Source organism: Drosophila albomicans, chromosome 2R, assembly GCF_009650485.2.
Source record: "Drosophila albomicans strain 15112-1751.03 chromosome 2R, ASM965048v2, whole genome shotgun sequence".
Lineage (NCBI taxonomy): Eukaryota > Metazoa > Arthropoda > Insecta > Diptera > Drosophilidae > Drosophila > Drosophila albomicans.
The window spans coordinates 1,902,997-1,930,001 of NC_047631.2; the positions used below are offsets into that span (position 1 = coordinate 1,902,997).

At 35.0% G+C, this 27,005-nt stretch overlaps 1 protein-coding gene across 9 annotated transcripts; it reads right to left on the reverse strand.

Annotated features, from left to right (window-relative positions):
- LOC117573685 (tyrosine-protein kinase Fer) lies at positions 1 to 26,438 on the reverse strand. Of its 9 annotated transcripts, none has more exons than XM_034257031.2 (14): positions 26,274 to 26,438; positions 24,569 to 24,854; positions 21,836 to 22,023; positions 6,964 to 7,060; positions 6,573 to 6,909; positions 6,005 to 6,283; positions 5,766 to 5,943; positions 3,982 to 5,601; positions 2,100 to 2,474; positions 1,818 to 2,031; positions 1,259 to 1,345; positions 1,070 to 1,198; positions 820 to 1,002; positions 1 to 442 (listed from the first exon to the last, which is right to left on the reverse strand). In XM_034257031.2, exons 2-14 carry the CDS (start codon positions 24,762 to 24,764, stop codon positions 291 to 293), a joined length of 4,035 nt encoding a protein of 1,344 aa, XP_034112922.1. In that variant the 5' UTR covers positions 24,765 to 24,854; positions 26,274 to 26,438; the 3' UTR covers positions 1 to 290. The 9 variants fall into 9 exon arrangements, with proteins under 9 accessions (XP_034112922.1, XP_051864211.1, XP_034112921.1 ...); XM_052008251.1 differs by having other exon boundaries at positions 26,233 to 26,438; XM_034257030.2 differs by having other exon boundaries at positions 26,224 to 26,438.
- Between the last annotated feature and the right edge of the window lie 567 nt (positions 26,439 to 27,005).

Here is a 27,005-nt window from a genome sequence, read left to right on the forward strand (position 1 = left end):
TTCAGTTAAACGACTATAAAATATATATTTCAATATTCATATTAATTTTTATATAAATATCATTCTACTTCTTTCACATTTTAAAAACATATGCGTAGATGCGAAGTATTTTTATAGTATATTATAAATTATTGTATTTTATAAATACAGGCGTCTCGTTTTTAAATTCTAAATGGAGTGACATACTCGTACTTTAAAAGCACTCTATAAAAACTGCATTGAGTATGTTTTAGAAAATATAGTAGATTTTTAAACACATTGCAATCTCCCTATTTATCTAATGTGCTTTCTTAATGACTGTTTTCCAAACGCAAGATTAGCGCATCAACAACATTGTAGATCTCGTCAAAATGGGGACGAGATTCAACATCAGCGGCCCAGCATTTAAGCATCAGCCGATACATCTCTGGTGGTGTATTTTCTGGTGTTGGCATACGATAACCTGAAAGTATTGACAAGAAGTTTAGTTTATAATCTTTGATGTCAAGGTAGTAATACGGACAGATGGGCAAAACTATATTTTATAATATCTGTCTGCCCGCACATAATTCTCAGAAACTATAATTTTGTTTGAGCAGCACTTGCTTTTTTTGCGCATATCAAGTTTGTTTCAAAGTTTCCTCAAATCAGATATATTTTGCACTTTATGGTATATTTTGAATGTATTACCATATCAATATACTAAATAAATGTATATTTCAGAATTTAGTATATATTATATGTCGTAAATTCGTATGTTGTATGCTTATATCTTTAAGTCGGAAAAACTGGTTCTGTCAGATCCAAGTCGTTATTTTTTATTATTATTTAATACTCTACCTGTATCGATGCGTTCTCTGGCACGTGAATTGCTCATTCCTGAATAGGGTGTATCGCCTTTAGAGAATATTTCCCACATCAGAATACCGTATGACCAGACATCACAAAGCGAAGTATATTTGCCAAAATTAAGAGCTTCGGGGGCAGTCCACTTAACAGGTATTTGTTTCATGCCATCGGAGACTATTTTGAGTAAAAATAAAAATTAATAGATGCTTTCTTAAATTAATCTTGTTACTCAGCTACTAACCAATGTATTCTTCCTCCTCGCGAGACATGCCAAAATCTGAAATTTTAACGGTATGCTCAAAGTCAACAAGACAATTTCGAGCAGCCAGATCTCGATGTATACAGTTCTTTGACTCAAGATATCGCATGCCTATAAACAATTAGTTTTGACAACTTTGTATAAATATATTATGTCTTCTGGATGTCTTACCTGCCGCAGCATCACGACACATGCCCATCTGTTGACGTGTGGAGAGTCCATTAGAGTTTTTGCGTAGATAATTAAGCAAGGATCCACCTGAAATGAATGTTTTTTTTGTTTAAGACTTTAAATCAATAATTCGTATAGTAACTGCATAAGGTTTTAAGTTTTCTGGGTGTACGCATGTCCGGCTAAAATAGCTATAATTTTTTTTTTATGATACTTGTTATTTTTGCACGGAGATCAAGTTTCTTTTAAATTTCTGCCACGACCCTCAAATCGAAAAAATGTGTAGTTTTGGGTAACTACTGTATTTATTGCCATCAGGGAAAAATTGTAAGGCCTAAACCGGCTGCTTGAGTCAATCTGGTATATTTTCTACTCTATGGTATATTTTGAAAGGAATAGTATATCTAACATACATATTATATATTGTCTTCGATATTTTTTAGAATGTATGTACATTTATTTGTAATATTTCAAGAAAAGCACAGCACTGTTTTGCTTTTATTTAAAATGGGTTCCGGACATCTCACTGTTTCTTACTTAAATAATATTATCGACTTACCCGGCACTAATTCCATGACAATCATAATCGGTTGCTTTTGGACGCAAATTCCAATAAGCTTGACAATGTTTGGATGATCATACTGTTTTAGGATGCGACCCTCTTGTAAGAATTTTCGCTTCTGTTCATCTGGTAGTGTCATTCGGCAGGTTTTTACAGCGACATCCTGTTTGGTAGACTTTAGCTTGGCTTTGTATACGTCGCCGAAGTTACCCTTTAAGAATCGCAGATTGTAAATATTGATTGGTAGCAAGTGGTTATCACTAATTTTGGTCAAATTACCCTGCCGATCTTTTCAAGAAGTGCCACATCATCGTTGCTAAGCTCCCAGCACTCGCGACAAACTGGACGGCGGAGAATAGCACCGGATTTGACTGTGACTGGCAGCTCGGAGTGAAACTGATGCATGATCAGTTCCTGTATGCTGGGAAAGGGTGGCCCTTCAAAGCGAAAGTGTCCATCGCCCGTGGTCTGCACTATGAAATGCTTGTGACCATTCCAGCAAACACTCAAAACGATTTGGCTCTCCTCGTTTCGTATAGTCTCACGTACTAGAAAATCACCGTCGATATTTAAGAGACGTACCACTTCCTCGCGCGGCAGGACGCCGTGAAACCATTCCTCTTCGTAAAGCGGACGATTTGTAGAAAGTGAAATCTGCAAGTATCGCGTGTGTAAAAATTAATAATTGATCATATTTGGTACTATGACCAGATTTTATGCAGCAGATTAATACAAAACATGCACACAACAAATCAAATGCTTAGCTTGCTATATCTATTTATCTTTCCACTTTCTTTTTACATTCGCATCCCCGTAAGCATTTAATAAATGGAAATATGTAGACGGAAATCTTGTTGGCAAACGTGCAGGTTAGTATACTATATCCAATAAGCGATCTCCAAAAAACATATACAGAAATAAAAATCAAATACAAAGTGCATAAAATTAAAATTAAAATATATTACTACATTAATATTGAATCTACATATATGATAGATATTCAAGGTCCCTGCGAGTGACTCACAACTAATTTCGATTTTGGACGCTTTCTTCTGGCTGGCGGTATGGGGTGACCGGAAAATAATATGCCGTCAAAGATGCCACAATCGGCTGAGCAATTGCCATAGCGACTGCTACTGCAACAATTGCTGCTCTGCCCAGAAGTACTCGTACTCTGACTACTCATCGGGAGAACTAAATGTGATACTCAACAAATTACGGAATTCTCGAGGCAATGGTAAAATTGCGTACTATTTATATTAGACATCAATTATGATCCACTTTTCACAAAAAGTCACAGAATATTAAAAAAAAAGTGTGGTCTGCCTTTTATCATCTTGGCCAGGCAAGCATTCTCAGAGAACTGAATGAAATATCTTGCACATTGGGAAAGAACTTGGCCTCCTCTCTTTCTGTGTGTTAATCTTAAAATTCTCTCTCGTAACACATTGAATGCATATATGTCTGTGTTGATAAATTTAGCTATGGGTAGTTTAAGAAATATTACATTTTAAACAAATAAACAAAAGTACATAATAATTAAAAGATTATTTTCAATTACCCAATAAACCAAAATTTTAACTATTGAAAGCGTATCACTGAAATTAGTGCATTAATAAATTGATAGCGCTCAACACAGCTTTATTGCAGCATTGATTCCAGAAGAAACTCGAATTCACTACAGCTTTGAAATTTACCTCTAAATTATTAGAGGTGTGCATGACAAGCTTTCCAATTATTCATGTGTTTATATATCCCTGTAACATAACATATATGTTTATATCTAAAAACAAATTTTAGGATAACAGTTTTCAGTTAAGGCTTCTTGTTAAGGGTTACTCAAACTGTTAAACTATGAAACTATATGATCACATCTCGCTGAATTTCACGTGTTACTGCTAGCGCCCTGAGTTTTATTTCTGAATTTTCAAGAGTTTTTTATGCGTTCAATATTGAATGTGGAAGCTAGACAGAAATTGAGCAAATATGAACATGCAAAGCACAGTCAGCAGCATACAGAGTGTGGAGCTATGCAAACGATAGGCGCTGTTGTGATGAGATAGCGCCATCTTGATGTTCATATGTGTGTTCATGTGTTCGTTTTTAAATACTTTACTGAAGAGATTTTCGTTGACGGAAAAGAATCGAGTGCATTACTCACACTTGCTGCCAAACTGGGCACGCAATAACAATGGTCTTTAATGCTGAGCATATCATCGCTGCTGCTACCGTCGTTGTCCTCGTCATTATCATTTAGATTCTCAGAGCTGTGCATCGCAAATGCCTCAATGTTCTGGCCCAATATTCCCATTGCACCCGCTTTTGCCGACGGTGGCGGACAGCTACAAAATTGGTCTTGATCGCTCTGTGCCGTAGGATCTGCTTCAAATTGCTTAGAGAAGTCAAATACACTCCTGCTGGGATGAATGCGACGTCGCTTCGTGCACTGTTTACAGGGCTTGGAACGTTTCAACTGAAAGTTGAGTAACTTGCTACGAAATGTATTCCGAATGGCTTTCGATTGCTTTTGTATTTTTGGCACTTTAAATTTCAGACTTGATATTTCCTTGGACGGCGTCTTACTGGATGTTGTTGTTGATGTTGTTAAGGTTGTCGCGGTGGTGCTGGTGATGATTGTCGACTGACAGGGATTGGGAATGATATTAATATTATTATTGTTGTGAGCAGTGTGTTGAGTTGGACTCTCGATGCTGTTCGCAAACTGCGAATTGGCTGCCTTATCAGGGTGTATCTTTGGCACATTTGGTTCCTCACTAAGAATCGGATTCTTAGTCATGCGTGTCAGTGGACTTTTTGAAAATTCCTTTATGTTACTAAGTATGTTATTGATTGATTTTTGAGTAAAAGATAATGAGCGTTTTTTGGTCTGGCCGCTTTCCTTAGGGCTAAGATGTAAAGGCCATTCCGAGCTAGAGCTGGAGCTACGTTTAGTTTGGCAATCAGCAACGTCGTGTGTCGAGCGAGTTGGTAATTGAGTTTCATCGGCACTTTCTATGTTATTCACATCGTTGTGAGATAGCGGGTGTATATTGCGTTTGTAGCGATCATCCAGCACCCTATTCAGCTCATCAATCTTGTCCAGATGTGCGTCAATGGAACTTTGAGGCACTGAACTGTCGTCAATAGCATCCAAGTTATTGATTTCGATTTTTACTTGCACACTTTTATATGCTAACTCTTCTGCGCTAATAATGCTGTCCGAATCGCCATTGCTGGGTTTTCTAGTCTCCAATTCCGAATAAAGGTGATCATTGTTAGTATTAGTAATGACAGAAACTGAAGCGCTGAGCGGGCTTAAAGCTATGATATTGGAAGCACATGTGGAATAAATGGAGACGGAGGCGGGAGCAATATCGGGTAAGAACGCTGGCAACGATTCCGGAAGCTTTTCGTCCTCCCCCAAACACAACATAGAACATTGCGTGCGACGTAACGGAGGTAACGGCATCGAGCTAAACACAATCTCCTCGCCGAGATAGTGTACGCTGGCAGCCAAACGCAGGGGGTTAGTAATGGTTTCGTAACGTGCAGGACTTCGCACATCCTTAATTACCGAAAGCGATCCTAGGCTTTGTGATCGCGGTTGCAGCTTCGAGTATCTGCCATGTCGTGATCTTGACATGGGTGTCGTTGGCTGAGGTGTCGACTTACGCTTGAAGTGACGACCACGTCCTCGCAGCAGAGTGAGAACTCCACCTCTACGCATCAGTTCATTCATAATTCCCATGCCTGGGGAGCTAGTGGAATTGGAGCGCTGTTGCTGCATTCCAATTCAGATATAATTGTGAGATTATGTATTTGTGTGCATGGGGTGATACGGAAATAAGAGTATAATTCGATAAACGTATTACGGTTAGTTGACCCAAAACCGATGCGTCTTAACGCTAACCAGATCCCAAGATAAGTACGAGATACAACACCTACCTGTTGTTCGTTATTGAAGCCATGATCGATAAAGTTGTGTTCTAACGAAAGGTGATCATCGCAACCAGACGGTAGCTCCTCACAGCCGACTTCGTTCAATGAAAACTTGATCATGTCCACTAGTTTTTGTTTCTGCTTTTCCTGACAACGCAGTGCATTGAGGTCTTTTGATTGTCGACTGCAAGGATGAATGATATTTTATAATGACCAATTTTATTTATGATTTTGGTTGTATATACTTCTGACTATCCTTGTTGGACTGAATGCCATTAGATGCCATGCTACCATTGGAAATGACGCTTCCATTGGCCACCGGGGAGCCACCATTCACATGCTCAATCACCTTCAATTGCCGCTCCTGGCATTCCTTCACCGCCAATTCCAGTTCCGTTAGTCGTGTTCGTAGCCAATCAACTGTCAGATTGTCAACTGTCAGAGTGCTAGCGGTCAGTTTGCCAGGTATATCTTCGATTAATGACTCGTCGAATTGAAATTGCAACGGCGTTGTTGGTGATGTTCTAGACAAAATATTGAAGGAATTTGACTTATAGTTGATATGAGTTGAAATACTTAGTATTCTATAAATCAATGACTGAAATGATGCAGTCACTAATGAATTAAGATCTAAATTCTATACAAACAAATGGAATATACTAAAACAAATTTTATACCCGCTATCCGTAGGGTAGATATCCAGATGTGCGCAATGTTTTGCTTTTATTGAAGATGGATAGTGGGTATCTCACAGTCGAGTACATTCGACAGTAGCTTTCTTACTTGTTTGAATTTTAGAACTGTTTAACTAACTTGTGTTTTTCAGTGAACTCTGCATACTCCTCGGTCGGATTGATACCGCCTATCACGGTGTCAATGCGTTTCTGGATCTCTTTATATTTATCAGCAGTCAGATCGCCATGCTGTGCCGCTTCCAATAATATATTTCTCCACAGGAGTATGAAGCTTTCCTGGACAGATTGTTGATGCTCAAGTAGGCCTGGTAGCAGCACTGTGCGGAAATCTTTCTCGACTTCAATGGCCTCCGTAATGGAAAGCACATATTCATTGTGTGTCAGATGCAATTTACGGCAGGCCTTTTGGTACTTATCCCGCACATCGTCCAGCTTGCGACCACTTCGACCAGGTGCTGTAATGAAGGTGAAATGATTCAAATGCCAAGACAATAAATGTGCTCACATACCTTTTATGTAGTGTTCCTCGAAACGTGTGCGCAACGTCTTATAACCTTCCAGATGCTTTTGGTATTCTGACTTCTTTCGCACTACTTCGTCCGTCAGCTGCAATGAGTCAATCATTTACAAAATATATAATTTATTTCCTTATTTTTGACTCTTTTATTCAATGATTTGTCAGAGCAATTTAGGTAAAAGAAATAAATTGGATTAGTAAATATAATCGGACTAAAAATAAATCGAAGTAAAAAAGGAAGATTATGAGTAAACTGAAATCATAAAACTAGTATTAATTCTTCGTTTTACTTGTCAATTGTCATTGAATGGTTTTTTAAATGGCATTCCTTAAAATTACATATCCTTATTCATAAAAGAGATTTAATAAAAAACAAGTAACATTTGAGTATGCTGGACTGTTGGATACCCGCAACCCATTTTTAATAAAACCATATTCTATAAATATACCAAATTATAGCCAAAGCACCTAAGTCCTTGCAGTATTGCAGTTTTTCACCATACAAAAATATTTCTTAAATAACCTACAATTTCTAGTTATCTACCAAAAATTGTGACTATAGATTAAAAATGTCGATTTTGATTTGTGAGGCGAAAAGTTGCTTCATTTTAATTTCTTACGAATACACATATTTAAATATAATACTACATATGAGGGTAGATGTAAATCTTATAGAAGATGTAAATCAATAGGTAGAATTGTAAATCTTATTGTATATATATACACCATTTGTATTTGTAATGTTATTGTTGAAAATAACAAAGGCTAAGCAAACCTCCGAGAGTAGAGTTCACAAAGAGTTCTTGCCAAAAGTAGCTGGCAAGTGGTTAGTCAACTTTCAATGAATGTTGTCGATAAGTTTGGCTGCTGTTGCCCGCTAATGTGCCTGAAAAGTTGCTGTTGCTGTTGCTGCTGCTTTAGCTGTGGCACTGTTGCTTAAATAGAGTCTTAGGCGTGTTGTTGCCTCTCGAAAGTGGGTCACGCCTCGGGTATTTATTCTTTCTGTATATTTTACCATGCTGCGAAGTCAATAGTCATACATTCCACCTTTCCTGCCGCACCCTGCCATGATTCGCTTCGCCATTTTCGCGTTGCTTATCTCAAAATTATGGCAAGGAAAGTTTCCTCTGCTATGCATCCACCTGCAAAACTTTCGTTCGCTGTAAGATGCTGATGAAGTTAATTGACTACCAGTGACAGCTTCCGACGCACATTTCTAAGATCTCATAACGAGGTCCGATTTTATCTTTTAGGTGATGTGAAGCAATGTTTTGAAGCATGGTATAAAAATATCGAATTTGCGAGCATAAGCAAATTCAGCGATGATCTAATGGAAACTGTGACAAGTTCTGCCAACTGCTATGTTTTGTATTAAACAGCTAAATTTGGTTGCCGTTGTTGTTGTTGCTTTCTTTTGAATGAAAACAAAAAAGAAAAATATTTACACAGGCTGTACATTTTTGATGTTTTTTGTAAATGCAAATAGCAATCATGAAGGAACTCGCATCACAAATCAGATGCTATGTAACTAACTCGAAGAATGCTGTTGTCGAGTGTGGTCGACTATGAGATTAAATTTTTTAATAAACCCATATTATACAAATGTACCAAAAATATTAAAATTTACCGAGGGCTAACTTTGGTATATCGATATAGTTCTATATATTAAATTTACCATAAAGTATTAAATATATCCGATTGTGAGCTAAAGAAACAAACCCCGTTTTGTGACATACAAAAGTATTTCCTAAATAAGTTCTACAATTATTATCTGATTGCATCCACATTTTCAGAAATCAAAAATACTGCAGAATACTACAGAAAATCTAGCTTCAAAACTAAGCTTGTTATTCGAATTGCGGTGGTGGAAGTGGAAGTGGAAAAAATTGAAATAAACTTGATCTGCTTGCAAAAATAGCAAGTGATGTTGAAAATTATATCTCTAGGTCTCTGAATTATATAATCTAGGTGTTCATACGGATAGACAACCAGACGGATAGAAGGACATGGCTATATCGCCTTGCCTGTTCATCCTGAATATATATATACTTTATAGGGTCGGCGATACCTATCTCTGCCTGTTACATTCATTTTCCTGAATCACAATACCTTCTACTGTATGGGTAGAAGTATTTAACAAATGATAAGCCCATATGGAAGCTGCAGTCAATTGTGGTCGTCAGTGACTTCCGCATTATACCATAATAACAGAATACATATAAATATAATTTATTCGGGCATTGCAATATACCATTTAGTACAAAGTAAACGGATTTCTATGTTTTCGGTTGTCGTAACATTTTTACAGTTCAATGTCCATCTACCGAATGTATAGCGGTACAAATGCCAACCGCTTAGTGATCTTGTAAATCAACCCGACTTTGTTGCACCCAAAAGTTAAACATATGGACCACTTGAAAAGCAATACTCAATTCCTTTTATGGCGGCACATTTAGTGAAATTTTTATTATTAAAAATGTATTTTCTGCATACCTTTATGTATATATGCATTATGTAAAACCCAGTCAGTGAAATAAAAACTATTGGGTACTTTTGTCGCGACGCAGTGCAAAATTACTTTAAAGTTATTTTTTAACGGATTAATAACTGTTTATCTATGTATATTATAAACCATAAATTCAAAATATTAAAAACATAAAATATTTTTATTTAGTAAGTATAAAAAGTGTAATATAAATAATAAAATTAGATGACCTTATTTGGTTTTCCATTTATAATTTTTACCACGAATAAACTCACTCGGTGCTACTGTTCGACAATAGTGTATTTCACTGTTTGTGTTTGTATTTTCATTTCTTTTGAGATAATTTTATAACCTCGACAGTGAAAGCGGTACACAATTTAAATATGAAAAAATCAGCAATCAGTCATATTTGTACAATTATAGTAAAATAATCAAAGCGTAACAGTATAGGATAGCTTTTCAAAAGACATATAGGGTATAGGTGAATCCCCTGCGACAGCAAAAAATTAAGTTGCAGTCCTTGCTCTTTCTTCTGCAGTTGTGGCAGAACCTGAATCTTCCTACTAAACGGTAGGTACACGGTGCCAATGCATTGGCATTAAAACCATAGCCTAACTCATAAAAAATTTTAGGCTACGCAAGTGTAGCCAGTTAACGAGACAACCCAAGCCAATCTTAAGGCTGTCTTGGTTAAAGGCGATTGCGAGATCTAAAAATGATTGCCAATTGTCCATTGCTGTGGGCATTTGACTGGCCCTGGTATAGTTTTTATTGCGTTCAGTGAACGCTATCCTTCTATACCTATCTTCCACTGGAATATGTTTTCTCTCTTTCCACTGTTGAGAGCAATGGTTTATGTATGTGTGTGCATGTTGCAGACTTGTTTCATAACTGGTTCATGATTCTCGGAATTGGAAGAACAAAGACCGGGCCTGATTTTGATTTTGACCGACAAATGTTGCCTACCTGCGGTTTCAGTTGTTGCTGCTGTTGTTCATTGTCGTTGACTCTACTCTTATTGTATATATGGCTAATGCTCCTCTGATCTGGAATCATTTTTAGCCATAGTTTTCGGTTTTCCATCAATAACAACCAGCGACAACTGTGGCACAAACGAATATGTCAAAATGTTCTTAAAATTGACTGTAAAGGTATTCCGCATATACATATATAAAACGAAGCGATCAAAGCGATCGAGCAACCAATTTACATTTTCTCTTACACTTAATTTATCGAACTATGTATTTCAAATAAAATAGACTAACCGATTTCAAAATATTAAACTTCAGTTGTGAACCCGAAATTCACTTTAATACGAATCAACACACATTTTTCTCTTGTATTTATCATTTAAGACTATTTATTACAATTGGTATATTAAGAATTTAAAGTTATTTATTTTTAATTTATGAAATTTTCTATAGAGCTCAACTATTCAAAATTGAAATGCAGAGAGAAACCGTTGCCATAATCGTGCCCGATTAACGACTTTTGAGAATGTGTGTACCAAAAACAAGAGAAATAAGGAAGAACGCTTCAGTTGAGTGTGCTCTACTGTGAGATACCCGCTACCATTTTCATAAAAAGCATAACAGTGAGATATTATTCTTAAAATATAATATATCAAATTAATAAACCGAAAATTATCAGAATATTCAGAATGCTATATATTTAGTTTATCGGTATTCTATTACATTTCAAATGTATTCTTCAAATTCTACTACATTTCAAATGTTGAGTAAAAATATACTAGATTGTCAACTGCAATAAACTAAAATAAATTTAACCACTACTCTAGCTTAAAAATTATACTCGCTATGCGGTTTTTTAAATGGTAAAACTAACTTGATCTGCGGTGCAGCAATAAGAAAATTATAGTCCTTAAAATACAGTATTTCATGAGACATATGGATATGGGTTTATCATCCCGGCAGTTCAACAATATATCAACTTTGTAGAATCAGAGATGCCTCCTTCTGTCTGATATTTACATTTATTGCGGACCCAAAAAATAGTACCCTCTACTTTGCGGGACTTTTCCGTAAGAGTTCACATACCCCAGTAAGCACTTTGCAAACGCCGGATGCCAAGGAAAAAATTAATTTTTTATACCCGCTACCCATAGGGTAGAACGGTATTATAACTTTGTGCCGGCAGGAAATGTATGTAACAGCCAGGAGGTATCTCCGACCTTATAAACTATGTATATGTATATATATATATATTCATAGTCAGCGTTAACAGCCGAGACAAACACCTAGATCACAGAGACTATAAGAGATAGAGATAAAATTGTTTGCGACAGCACTCGCTATTTTTGCACGCAGATGAAGTTTGTCTTAAATTTTTGCCACGCCCACTTCGGCGCACTTAATTTGAAAAAAAACGAATAGCATGTGATATTTTAAAGTTAGAGCTTTGATTTTTGGTTCATACGCTTATACCAACATTATTTATTTTTGCCAGCAGATAAAAATTGTAGAAGATATTTAACAATTTATTGATTCATTGTAAGGGATATTATTAAATTATCTTAAGTAATAAAAAAGTTATGATTCTTTTACGGGTGTTGAGGATTCGTGCTACTGTGCCGTATAAGTCACTTGATGATCAACAAATTTTACGTATGACGGTGAGTGTGATTTGCCGCAGAGAAAACAATTCTTACTTTTTGTTAAGTACTGCTACTTCTGGTATTTATTGTTACACTCATGTACATACTATATTCGTGCATACGTACTATATGTCTGGCACTTATTTTAATTGCTTATGACCGTGCTGATGTTTTTGTAACTCTTGTTGTCTTTGTCTCAACTTTTGAGATTGTGATTATCTTTGCGACAATTGAATTGAGTATTTTGTGCGATTAACAGAAAAGTAATACATACAAGCAGCTAACCGGTTTTATTAGGTTCATTTGGGCAATCGATATTGTTGCAGGAATGCTCTCGACCGAAAATAATCTAATACTTATATAAATTAAAGTACTTAAATTCCGAGTAATTTTGGTTATTTGTATTTTGTTTTACAAATCAACATTGCTGATATAAGAACAAGTAAGAAAGCTACAGCCGAGTGTGCTCGACTTTGAGATACCATCACAAAGACTATAGTTATTATTGTAAATTCAAAAATTCGCGACTCCAGCTTTAAAATTACGCTTGCTGTTCGAGTTTTGTCGATTTATGAGGATGAAAGTGGGTGTGACAAAAATTTGAAACAAACTTGATCTGCCTGCAAACATAACAAATGATGTCGTAATAAATGTAAAGCTCTATCTCTCTATAGTTAATTTTTTTATACAGAAGACACACGGACGGACATGACTAGATCGTTTCGGCTGTTGACGCTGATCAAGAATATATATACTTTAAAGGGCCAGAGATGCCTCCTTATGCCTGTTTCAAACATTTCCTGTCGGCACAAAGTTATAACATTGTGGCTACTTGAAATATAGGTAACAGGCAGAAGGAAACATGCCAAAACCCATCTATATCCTTGATTAGTGATAAAAACTGAGATAATATAACCATACCGTCTGTCTTACTGTCCGTCTGTATGACTGTTTGTATGAACACAAAGAACTCAGAGACTATACGAGGTAGAGCTACAATTTTCGACCGCACGATCAAGTTTGTTTAGATTTCTGTTACTTCCACTTCCACTTTCTGCAACTTAAAAAAAATCGAATAGCATGCACAGTTTTGAAATATTTATAATATCTAAAAATTTGGTTGCGATCGCATAAAAATTGTAAAAGGTATTTAAGAAATAATGTCATATGCCAAAAACTGCCGATGCATTCGGGACTTAGCTGATTTTGTCGATAGTCTGGTATATTTTGTAGTCTATGGTATAAATATATCTCTCGATATATCATGGTATTTTTTGGTATATTTTTTGGTATATATTTTGGGGTATTTTAAGAATAATTTCGCTTTGTTGTGTTTTTATTGAAAGATGATACCAGAATCTCACACATGAATGTAACTTTCTTACTTGTTTCATCATTAAATCATGGTATTTTAAATTACGATTGTAAAATTTGTAATTAATTTTATTTAGATTGCAAATATCAGATTGAAGCAGGTGTTCCATATATAGCAACCTACTTGTGTCGACTCTGATTGCGATTGCGACTGCAATCTTTATACTGTTAAATGCTTGGTAATAATCATTAGATGCTTCTGTCTATCAGTTGGCTTTCGAGCACTAATTAGTCAAAGACATGGTCGAGACTGGAGAGTCAAGTTTGAGCAATAGTGACTTAGGAGTTGAGCTACTTTCGCAATTGAAAGCTTAAACGGATTTAAAAGAATTTCTCTTTCGTAGTAATTGACAGCAATTCATTTTGATTCAGCATTTGCGAGTGCGGCTTCACATATGTATGCAAGTATATATTTGTACAATACATGTCTCCAGCAAAGCAGAATTGAAATTGAGCTTCATAATCAAGAACCAGAAATATAAATAAAGGCTTTCAGGTTTTCAGACACTGTTCTACTTTCTGCGGCTTACTTCTGTTGGGAATGTGGATTGGGATCTGTTAAACAGAAAAATAAAAAAACGAAAAATTTAAGTTCAATTTGATACATTGCGCATTCCTTTAGACTAAACAAAAACAACGCCATGTATACAAAGAAATACGATAAACCCAATAATATTATTCATTCTATCTCACAAGATTAGAAAAATCGTTTATTTTTTATCGCTGCGTACAATACCAGGCATTGATAATCATTGTCGGCATTGAAATAAGCTTATTGTTTCTGCTCATAAAGAGAAAAAAGCATGTGCTTGAGAGCTCGTAGGTAAGTGCAAACTATACCTTAAGCTATAATACTAAAGTTATCAGCTTCAACTTCAGAATAGGAATCGACTTGACTAAATGCCCAGCATGATGTTGGTATATCTGAACGCATAGTACATGTGTTTGTTATCACGGGACCCACAAAAATAAAAATAATAAGAAGAATGCGAGCAAACCCTATGAAAGTCGACTAATAAATTTTAAGTAACACGTCGAATTCTTTATTTTATTTTTTTCGCAAACAAGATATATCATTCTTATTCATTATTAATCATTATTATTAATTCAATGAAGCAAATGATTGCCATAATTGTTGGTCTTACTATGCTTGATGCAGGAGCGATTACGTTGCGATTAGAAATCATACTTAGAAGTCATTGAAGAAACAATTTAGTTTTGGCAAAGTCAGGGCAGTGGGTGTTTCTAAACAGCCGACGTTTATTTTGAATTAAGAATTTAAGAATTCAAGTACAATTTTGACTTCTGAATTTTTCAGTTGTTCTTTTTAGCAGTTTCCCAATTATCCTAATAAATTTTTATTTCCGTGCAACTCCATATAAAAAAACGCTCGTTTAAAAATTTCGTTCCGCAGGGTATTGATACTCCAATATTGGAATGTATAAGGATGCCTACTTAGTACTGATAAGTAGTACTTTTATAGTCTAGATATAGAAATATAGATTTTGGTATTTTTTGGTATATTAATTTGGTATGTTTTAAGAGTAATACCGCACTGTTTTGCTTTTATTCGAAATGTGAAGCGGGTATGTCACAATCGAGCACACACGACAGTAGCATTCTTAGGCACACTCAAAAAGACATTGAAAAATAGGCCCTTAGAACATCTGGGAACAGCGCTTAAAAAGCAAATTTCGAATATTTTATTGTGGTGTGCTATTCGCTCATTTTGATAAGTTCAAATATATTTATGAATATGTAGCTTAAAATTCGCTTTGAGGGTTATTTTCCTCTATCTTTCTTTTCCATCTGGTTCGACACTGTCATTACATGGATTGGTGCTCAAGTACGTTTAATGAGCACAAACAAACAATTTCGTTGTCCTTTTCGACGTTGCGTTCAAGGTGAAATTGTGTAAAAATCGATGAATGTACAGCAATACAATTATTTAAAGAAATACAAGCATGACATTGCCTTTGGTATTGTAATGTTGGTTTCACAATCACATGAATATTTACGTTTATTTCTGCCGAGACCCATGCCCTCACTTTTGTGGTTTCCAAAGTTGACTCAACGACAATTTTAAAAGACTTATAAAATTTGGAGGCCCTTTTCACGATACTTGCTATGCAGGTGCGCACACATGATAAATACAACACGATTTTAATCTATAAACTATAAGATATATTTTGAATGTATAATCAATATACAAAAAATACATTTGATATATTTTAGAATTTTTCTTTAATATAATTATTTTGTATATGTTATTGTATTTTTCAATGTATTTTTTGGCAAAGTTTATGTTTGCACTTTATTGCGATTTCCTCAACATTTTCTCAAGAGCAGACAGAAAATTATTCATTATTTTTAATCTTGTATTAATGTTATTACAATATCAGACTTAAAGAAATTTGAAAAATTATTATTTTGGGTATTTACCGCGGATATAATATAGCGAAAGAGACATATTTGGCAAAGGCACAATTATTCGATAGCTCTTAGGTATTAGTTGGCCTCTATTAAAAAATTATCATCTCCAAAGCTGAAAAAGGGACATCATCCAGCTATTGTAAAATAATGTATTTGTTACAATGCTCGCATTGCATAGAGTAGATTTTCAATTAAACCGCTGTTCCCAAATGAGCGAAATTGCATCAATATATAAAATAAAAACGGTGCAAAATTCTGGCGGCGTCTTTTATTCCGCCGCTCCCAGCAAAAAATTTTTTAAGTGTATCGATACCACGAAACTGAAATGTATGTATGTGGATGCCAAATCAGCAGTTCCACATGCGAAAAATAGACAACCTATTATTCAGCACTAATATTGGAAAAGCGAAGAGAAGCATCAAGATGGGTAAACAAAATTAAAAAGAGAACGTCTGAGCTATTTTCTCGTGAAGAGAGATTGTGGAGACGCATAGAAATACCATAGAAATATGCAATGAATATGATTTAATCTTTTTTTTTATTAATAAATGCATTTATCTAATAGCCAATGAAATTTGAATAACAAGCGTAACTTAAAAGCTATAAAATTTTGGTATATATAATAATAATAGTCTTTGTGATTTCTGAAAATTTGGTTGCGATCAGATAAAAATTGTGGAAGTTATTAAGGAAATACTTTTGTATGGGCAAAAACGCCTACTTACTAGGGGTCTTAGTTGTCTTGCCTGACAATCTGCTATATTTTGCAGTCTGTGGTGATACTGTATCAATATACTAAATATAAAATTTCTCGCATTTCAGTATTTTTGTAGTATTTTACTTTAATATATTTTGAGAATAATACCGCAATATTTTGCTTTTATTCAAAATGGGTAGCGGGAATCTCACAGTCGAGCACACTCGACTCTAGCTTTTTTACTTGTTATGATTTAAAGCTGTGATATATTATACAAATTTAATAATTTTCAGGGATTTTATGTCGATTTTTTATAGTTAATTGTTGTTAAACCAAGCCATCTAGGAAAATCAATTTCATTTTTCCTAAAGTTTAATTTGACGAAAATTACATTATTCAAAAATTATAAGAATACATTATTACGGAATAAGTAACAAATTGTTAAGTTATATATTATATATAGGGACATTACCATGTTGATAAATCCATTTAAGATTTTTCGAGTTTGGATGCGTGCTAATACCTCTCTCTTTCACGGCGCTTGGAACAAATTTAACCTTACACAAGCTCTAATAGGAAATGGTCCCCCACACTATAATACCTTCAGGACATTTGTTACTATTACTTATGAATTAAGAGAAATTGTATGCACGTGCCAACAATACCTAAAAAAAATGCTTATTCTATTAAGTGGCAGAACTATTCCATTGAAAATACAGTTATTTTACCATTCTCGCTTTCGATTTATAAGCAGTTGTAGAAAGCACATAAAGGGTGTGCTATTCAAGTGGCGAGCAGTGTAACTTTACAGACGCAGAAGATGTATCCAACAGGCAGATAAAATCTTCTATGAGCAATTAAACGTATATTCCTGAATATGATCTTAGATTCGTCGCCAATATTAACTAAAAGTCTTAAGGTTATATGAAATGTGCAAATAGTCTTAAATCATTCATTTGAATGATGCCATGAATTTTTCGTCATTTTCAAAAATGAATAGTGGGTATTTCACAGTTGAGCTTTCCTGCTTCAATTTTTTTTTTTTTTTTTTTGTATATATATAATGCTTTTTTATTGGCGCTGTTCCAAATTAGCGAATAGAATTCTCGTAAACAGAAATTTTATTTTCGGTTGCCATACTGATGAAATTTAACACAAAAGGTACACAAAATAACCATATATGTACATATATGTATAACTATAATCATATGAAATATGTTTGTTACTAGTCAAATTTTCGAATTTTAAACGAAATGATTATTTAAAAATACAGATTTACAACAAAATAAGTAAAATTAATATTATTATTACTTACAAACTTTATATATATACATATACATATATATATATATATATATTTTTTTTATATTTTTATATTTATTCCTCACTATTACATATATCACTTTAATTGATCATTACCAAGATATATTAATTTTTACGATTTTCATTACTGATACAGAAATTCATATTCTATAATTTTTTTGGCTCCATATTTTTTTTGAAAGAGGTCAGTCAGCAAGAGGATGTGTTTGGGCATCGGATCGATACTCAAAGCAGGTATTATTCTAGATGAGTTAAACAACAAGAGTGAGATGGAAGGGTATAGTTTGCACATATTGGTCTATTTTGAACTTAACACTTACTTCCTGAATAGACATTGGTATATATGTATGTATATTTATATTCATAAAGGGCTAAAACCATTCATAGAATACCTATTGTTTTGTATTTCGTTAAGATATGTATGTATCTCACTTATTTTCAATATTATTGTATGCATATGTATGCATGTATATATATGTTCATACCAAAATAATGGAGGCAAAGATGGGGAAAGCATGCTTGTTATTATTACAAGCACTTTTCTTTATTTCTTACAAACTCTGTCTTTCCTATCTGTTCTACATTATTACAATCTGTGCAGATTTATATATGCATTGTATACAGAATATTTGGCAATAAGCGAACTTGTCGTCATTTCTCGATCTTCAAAACGAACACAATGTTTTGCTTATAAATAAACGCACAAAGTTGTATACAAACGGTATTTTGTCGACGTTTTCTTGTTTATATTAAAATTTGACGTGGGAGTGAGCACAACCAGATCCATGGGCAGGCTAAGCAAATTAGCACAGCATGCTTCATGTACTGAATAAGAAAAGAGAAAGCGACAATCGAGTGTGCTCGACATTGAGCTACTCGATACTTATTTCCTATAAAACCGCTGCTCCCAGATGAGTACAATTTTGAACATTTGTATATTAAATAAAAGCAATCACATTCATTGCTTATTTCTATGGCAACAAAATTGCACATATTATTGCAACTTTATTGCAATATTTTTTTGATTTTAAATTTCATATATAGTCTTGCGGCTCCATAATATTACTATAATTAATGCTATTTCTTTCACTTTGCTGATATGAGTCCGAAATAATATTTAAGTTGTCTATTTTTTCCTATGTGGAACTACTGATTTGGCAATTAATATTCCAGTATCGGAGGAACGTGCTGGGAATTACGGAACGAAATTTTGCACGGCCATTTTATACTCGCTACCCATAGGGTAAAAGGGTATTATAACTTTGTGCCGGCAGGAAATGTACATATGTAACAGGCATGAGGAGGCATCTCAGACCCTATAAAGTATATATATTCTTGATCAGCGTCAACAGCCGAGACGATCTAGCCATGTCCGTCTGTCCGTCCGTCCGTATGAACACCTAGATCTCAGAGACTATAAGCGATAGAGCTATAATTTTTTTTCGACAGCATTTGTTATGTTTCCACGCAGATCAAGTTTGTTTCAAATTTTTGCCACGCCCACTTCCGCCCCCGCAAATCAAAAAAATCGCATAACAAGTGTAATTTTAAAGCTAGAGCTATGAATTTTGGTATATACAATAATTTATGTAGTAGTTATGATTCCTAAAAATTTGGTTGCGATCAGATAAAAATTGTCGAAGTTATTAAAGAAATACTTTTGTATGGGCAAAAACGCCTATTTACTAGGGGTCCAATTTGCTTTGGCCGACAATCTGGTATATTGTGCCGTCTACGGTATATTTTGAATGCGGTACTATATCGATATACCAAATGGTATATTTGGTATATTTTAATATTTTTAGTATATTTTGTATATTTTAATAATAATACCCCAAAATATATTTTTAGCATTTTTGTAGAATACTTGGTATGTTTTGAGAATAATACCGCAAAATGGGTAGCGGGTATCTCACAGTCGAGCACACTCGACTGTAGCTTTCTTACTTGTTTAGTTGTCATATAGTGACTATTATAAAATAAACACCTTAAAAGTACAGAGCACAAAAAGCTGAACCTAAAATCTTTGAAACCGATAAGGTCCGTAAAAGTACTTCTGATCTGCGCAGTTAGATATATTGCAATTATACAATCAATACTCGCGCTCGTTCTCCATCGATGTTTCCACCCTTGACAACGCGACAATGATGCACGCCACGCCATGACGTCATGCTCTTAAACATGGTTTCATTGCGCCAATAGACATATTATGGCACAGTCAAAGTAGTTGTTGTTTTCTTCTACCACGGGAATGACAAACAGTTGCAGCTAAGAGCAACAAAAATAACAAAGACAATCGTAATATATACACACCAGTATATATATTTATATATGCTAGGCATTTCGGCATACATACTCAAATATATGTAAATATTTGCTATCAGCAAATAATTTCTCTAATCTTTTGCAATGCACCGACTACTTGGTATATAACCGAAACATAATTTCTCATGTACTATGTACCAATTAGGAGCACTTGAGAACTCTAGGGGGAGGTCAGAGCAGTTCAATTAAATGGCTCACCAACTCGCCGTCTACATGGTCATTTGCCTTTGGCTTTCAGTATCAGAGCGAATAAGTGGACACATGATATTCAAGCATAAAGGGGGAAGCACAATAAAGATGGTATTTAATTTTCGGAAAAAAGAAACATGGTCATGAAGAGAATTCAAACCCGTCGATCATAATTGGAACAAACGTAGTGAATGCTCAAATGCTTCGAGAATAATTTTATTGAGGAATCTTTAATGGAGCTGCAATCTAGCTGCAAAAAAAAACTCAAAAAGAATTTTAATCTTAAGGGGCCAATTCAACTGAGATCATAAGCTGGTGTTCCTGCGTGTACTTGTACAATAATGGCGTTACTGTATTCGCACATTCAATTATACTCCCATTGCTGATGTCGAAGTCGCTTTTATTTTTTGTTCACTTGCTCGCGCTATCTTATCACAGTATCTACAATATCAATGGCGTACTGTATGTCTTTGAGGTTATTGTTGGCTTTGGTGTTGGTGTTTTTGCTTATGCACATGAATGTATTAATAAATTCTACTATTGTAATTAATATGAGAGAACAACCTCTTACACATACATCTATCCAGCGTAGGGGCCTTTTTCAATTCTGTTTTCTAACAAATGTAAATCAATCCTAGCAATCTGCGGTCTGTCAATAAATATGCGAAGCCCTAGCCGAACGGGCAAGTGTGCAAATCTACCCGGAAGTCAAACTTGCGTCAAGGCCTACGGGTCATGTAAAAGTCTTTATTGAAAATTGGTAGCAGGTCGAGCACACTCGACTATAGGTTTGCTTCTTGTTTATTAATGTCGGAATAACTATAAGTACACATTACGAGTCCATGACTAACACAAAAAGTTCACAACACAGCTTCTTCAAGATGTCTCATTTCTCAGTTTTCTCAATTCAGCTACTCCGCGAACTTAAAGAATTAAACTCAATTGAAAAAAGAACAAGTAAGAAAGCTACAGTCGAGTGTACTCGACTGTAAGATACCCGCTACCCAATTTGATTAAAAGCAATATATTTTGCGGTATTATTCTCAAAATATACCGAATATACTGCAAATATACTAAAAAGATACTAAGAATATACCAAATGGCATGTTTGGTATATCGATATAGTACACCATTCAAAATATACCATAGACGGCACAATGTGCTAGATTGTCGGCCAAAGCAACTCAGAGCCCTAGTAAGTAGGCGATTTTGCCCATACAAAAGTATTTCTTTAATAACTTCCACAATTTTTATCTGATCGCAACCAAATCAGGAATCATAACTACTACAGCAATTATTGTATATACCAAAATTCGTGAACCATCCAATAAGTATACAATGTAGATTCGAAAGTAATATTTGACTTTATAAATATTCTCGTTTATGGTTTAAAAATTATTTCAGAAAACTGTTTGAGTACTCACATGATTCAGACGTGCTGCAATTTTGCTGTGCTCCTCCTGATAAGACTTGCGCGCTTTGCGTTTGTCTTGTGAGAGGTGAGCCAACTTGTCGCAAATAACTTCAAGTTGTTCGGCATTCAATTTAAACTGCTTCGCTTGCTGGTCAAGCTCATCCATGTAAGATCGCCAAGACTTTGTGATGAGACTGCCTAAAATAATAATAATACAAAAAAAAAACATTTTAAGATGCTTGCGTAAAAATATATTCATTTAATGAGTCAGAGCCCATGGCATGTCCCCTAACGAACTTCGGGCGTAAAAGATGCACCAAATTTAAAAATCAAACAAAATCAATTTATATATCCCAAAATCCTTGAAATCTTGCAGTGCATTATTATGTAAGTTAATAGCAGACAAGCTAACAAAGTTTTGTTTGCTACAGTACGTTTATTTAAAATTAGTTTTGTTGATTAAGTTTTATATCAGAGCCAATTGACAAATAAAGTCGCAAGTTCTTGATAAAGGTGAAAATCTACTTTGTAGCAAGTTTACAAATCTGAAAGTAGTCATTGACATGCCGCTTCACCTAACACCAAGGCTTTAAGGTGCTGACACAATTCGGGTTTATGGCTTAATAGTCAGTACAGCAATTGTGACTTAGTTGACACTGAACATTACAATATTCACCCATAGGGTAGAGGGGTATTACAACATTGAGCATGCTGGAAATGTGTGTAATCACCCACCCTAGGCCGCATAATGAATACGCTCTTGATCAGCGTCATCATCTGACACATTCGTATGACCGTAAGAGATAGAGCTTACATTTTCAGAACTTTTTTATTTTAAACGCATATCATTTTTTATAATTGACGAGCTTCCGAAACCAAAAATCGCGAAAATCAAATGGGATATTTTGAATTCTATGGTATATTTGAAATTTAAAAATATATTAATATACCAATTATAGCATTCGGTATATTCGGTATTTATTTAATACGGGTATCACACAATGGAGCACACTCGATTGTAGCTTTCTTACTTGTTTTGCATTGCGCTCGTCAAGAGTTTTTCTAGAGCGATTAGTCTTTAAGACCCCCAACCTGTTATGCAAAGAGTTAAGCATTTACACTCCTTTATACAGATTTAATCTCAATTTGTCGTGCTCTTAACTATTATATAATTTGTCTGACATGAAATCGATATGCGATCAAGGCGATGTCGCTGTACTTTCCTATAGGACCAAGTTGACTGACCCGCTAGCGTCGCATTGTGAGACCACGACAATTTACTGGCGTGTGGCCAATCAGTGAAGGCGAAAGTTTTTGGCGCATTATTTGCAGCTTATGAATAACCCCGCTTGTGACTAATACCAACATAATATCCTGCGATGTCTTTAGCTCATTGCACAACAAGCCGAATCCATTCCCTCAAGTGAGTAATACTAATTATATATTGTATTGTGGGCAAACCCTAGTTAGCTTAGAAAAAGATGCCATAAATGCATAACTTTAGTACATATAGCTTATAAGCTTCTAAACATTCATCGGTGTCTATATAGAGTAATAAAAGAAGAAAGAAAGCTACTGACAAGAAAGCTCAAGTGTGAGATACCGGCTAACAATTGTTTTAAGCTTACAAACATTTTGTTATTATATGTGAGACCAATTTAAAGTTTGACCATATATTTAAATTAATAATTAATAATGGTCTATTATTCGATCGAAAGTAAACAACAACTTTTCATATTACTACACCTCATGTAAAGTATATTTGTTTTAATTTCAATTCGCGAACTGAAGAGGGCCAAATATATCAAACAAATAACAAGTCAAGTGTGCTCGAGCCGCTACCAATTTTCAAAAAAATCAAAACATTGCCGTATTATATATATGTACCTAATAAACATACCGAAAATATACTTAAATATACCGTAGGTTTATCGTTATAGTACTACATTGAAAATATATTATAAAGTAGAAAATACAAGTTATTGCCAACCAAAGCAACTAAGACCCGACAGCAGAATCCGTTTTCCAGTGTTTCATACGGATAGTCCGAGAAACGCGACAGATCGACACTGTTATATCGTCTCAGTGGCTAAAGAATATATATGTATACTTTAAAGGCTCGGAGAAGACTGTTATAAGACCCTTTTACCCTACAGTTATCGGGTACAAAAAACTACAGGAATCCGATAACGCTGACATAATGAGAAGACAAATACAAGTAAGAGAGCAATAGAAAATCTTAGTCTCTGGGATCTAGGTGTTCATACGAACATGGCTAGATCGTCTCTGATGTTAACGCTGATGAAGACTATATGTATATACTTTATATGGTCGGAGATGCCTTCTTTTGCCTGTTGCATACATTTCCTGCTGGCACAAAGTTATAATACCCTTCTACCCCACTATGGATTGAAGGGACATCATCAGGGGTTCGGGTCTGTTACAAGCATTGATGTTTCTGACTTAAAATAACCTTAATGAGTTAGACAAACACAAAAGCTAGAAATAACTTCCTACACTTCATAAAGTTATTTTAATAGATACAGAAATTATAGTCTTTTAAATATTCTTGGGTAAAATTCGCATTGTATTCGTTTAATCGAACTCATAAAATATGATATATGATCTATAAGAATATATATAAACAGAATTGAAGTGTGTTATAAGAATCTAAGAACATATATGTATATATACATACATATGTTCATATGGGGAGAGTATAAACAATATCTCGAGAGCTTACCTTGCATGTCATCAGCTCGATCAATTTTAAGTCCCTGTTGAGCAACCGCAGCCAAACTGATAGCGTATTCCTTGTCGCACTTGGCTTTCAATTGAATGGATCGCTTCATGGTCTCCATAAGACGCAGTTCTGCATCTTGCCTGACGATCAACGCTTCATGAGCTGCACGGCTCTGCAACGCCGATGAGAAGCCCATTTTGGCTTTATGATTTACTTTCGAAGTGATCGAATTTGATTATTGTTATTATTATTTTTGAAAATTAACAATGAGTAACAAGTGGCAGAGCTAAAAATGAAACATATGAATAACTTCACTTCTGAAAATTGCACAACACAGTCTCGAAATACACAACACACACATCACATCGCGCCACAAATAAGAGTAGACATATGGCGAACACTTGTTGCATGCCAATACTAATCGCCATAAACATGTGCGGATTATATGTACACTCTCTTTTTGATCGCACTCGGGCTCTCTGATATTTTTATAATTTTTGTCACACACTTTGAGATACTTTTAAAAGCTCTCGCAGCCAAAAAAAACTTTCACATGCAGTTGTCGTCACAATTGAGGCCATCGCTGTTCGACATATTTGCACTTGCCGCGATATTTTCTTGAACACTGAACATAGCTTGAGGGGTTTTTTGATAAACGAGATCATTAGGGAGAATCCCGGCTCTCTAAATATACTCGAACATACATACATATATTTTGTACACTTGCCCCTAATAAGCGCTTTATTTTTTAGCTTGGCTAAAAATTTAAATTCAGCGGTTTTGTTTTGTCGTATTTTTAAAATTGGTATCTGGTTGGTGCTTTTCTCACTTCAATTGAACTTTTGTACATTTTTTATTTCTGCGACACAGTTGTTGCTCTTTTCGTTTCACATAACCGTAGACTTAAAACTTGTTTTTCCCGCTTTTTGGTGAGCAAACAAAAATAAACATTGCCAAGTCGCGTCAACTGTCGAGTCAATAAGGAAACGACGCAACGTTAACGTTAACGGCAGCGGCAGCAGCCGCAGACGCAGCCACAGTCACAGCAGCAATAGCAATTGTGCATAGTGCAGTACTAGGTACATATGTATGTACATATGTATGCATCTTACGGATACAAAGATACTAGTACTGATACCATTACGCCCAACTGCGCTTGTCGTGCCTATGCGTATTCTTGTTTCTCTATATTGGAGTTAGCAGCAAGTCAAGTAAAACGTAAACGGGTTAGCTAGCCATAGCCATAGCCATAGCTACAAACAATCGCAGCCAGCAACAACAACCACAACAATAATAACAACCCTGACTGCGAAGAAGAGAACAAAAAATCAGCAACAACAATACGTGTTGATGAAAGAACATCAAGAGCCAGAACACCAATTGCAAACTCACAGTTATATATAATTCTATAAACTATAATTCTTATGCAGATCGAAACACGCAAGCTGCTTAAAGCACATTCATTCCAATTTATTTTTCCTTTTTCTTCTGGGTGGGGTTGTCACTTGCAACAAGATTTATCAGCGCAAAATGCGTTGAAATTGCATTATCTTCATATGCACCATTATGAATATATTTTCATACAAGATTATATACAATATACACTTAATAGATTGATCATTTTATTATTACAATTAACAAACTGTTGAATATACCCGACGCACTGTAACCATAGGAACTCGTTCCTCAACTATAGATGCTTTACCGTCACATGGCCAGCTCTAAGAGCCACTGAGTAACTCTACACTACCAAAATAAAAGATACGTGTTCCGCGCAACCATCAGAAATAAAATAAGCACAATTGTACCGAAACGAAACGATGCAAAACAAAACGAATCGAACCGTCTGCCTTGAATGCTCAGTGAAAACTGAGCGCCGAGCGACTAAAATGACGGCGATGACGTTGTACAAGACGACGCCGCTGCCGACAAGCAGCGAATGAGCAATGCAAGCTAAATGAGAGAGTCAATAAAACCGGTTGAACGTAACCCAGCAGACGAATTCCAATGTTTCGATAAAGGAATACAACAAATCGTGTTTCAACTGATTTTCTGATTTTATCATTTCAAGCACTATGTATAAAATATATATGTATTTGCTTGAGCTTGTTAAATTATACAATATCTTATATGCAAAGCACTAATATTTTAGCTTCCAACACGACTGCATTTCTAAAGGAACGTGAACGGAGTATCGGAATATTGTGTAGAAGTATAGAAATGTGCTCCTTATTTATATTTTTAGAAACACTGATTATGATAATAATTATCTGTTTTTTTTTTATATACCCTAAGTGCACCAAAATATTTTCAAGAAATATTTATAACCTTTACTTATAACATACTTACTTAAAATGAAAAAGTAGAGCTAAAGCTTAAACAGATTAAAGATTTTAATGTGCTCTACTTTATTAAGTGTTTTCAAAAAAGTGCAAAA

What these genes read in the sequence shown, in the direction of transcription:
- LOC117573685 (XM_034257031.2), bottom strand. Translation starts at nt 24,764, where the DNA reads ATGGGCTTCTCATCGGCGTTGCAGAGCCGTGCAGCTCATGAAGCGTTG. An exon ending in TCGAGCTGATGACATGCAAG is followed by an intron (nt 22,024 to 24,568) that starts GTAAGCTCTCGA and finishes TTATTATTTTAG; the next exon opens with GCAGTCTCATCACAAAGTCT. An exon ending in CAGAGAACGCATCGATACAG is followed by an intron (nt 443 to 819) that starts GTAGAGTATTAA and finishes CAATACTTTCAG; the next exon opens with GTTATCGTATGCCAACACCA.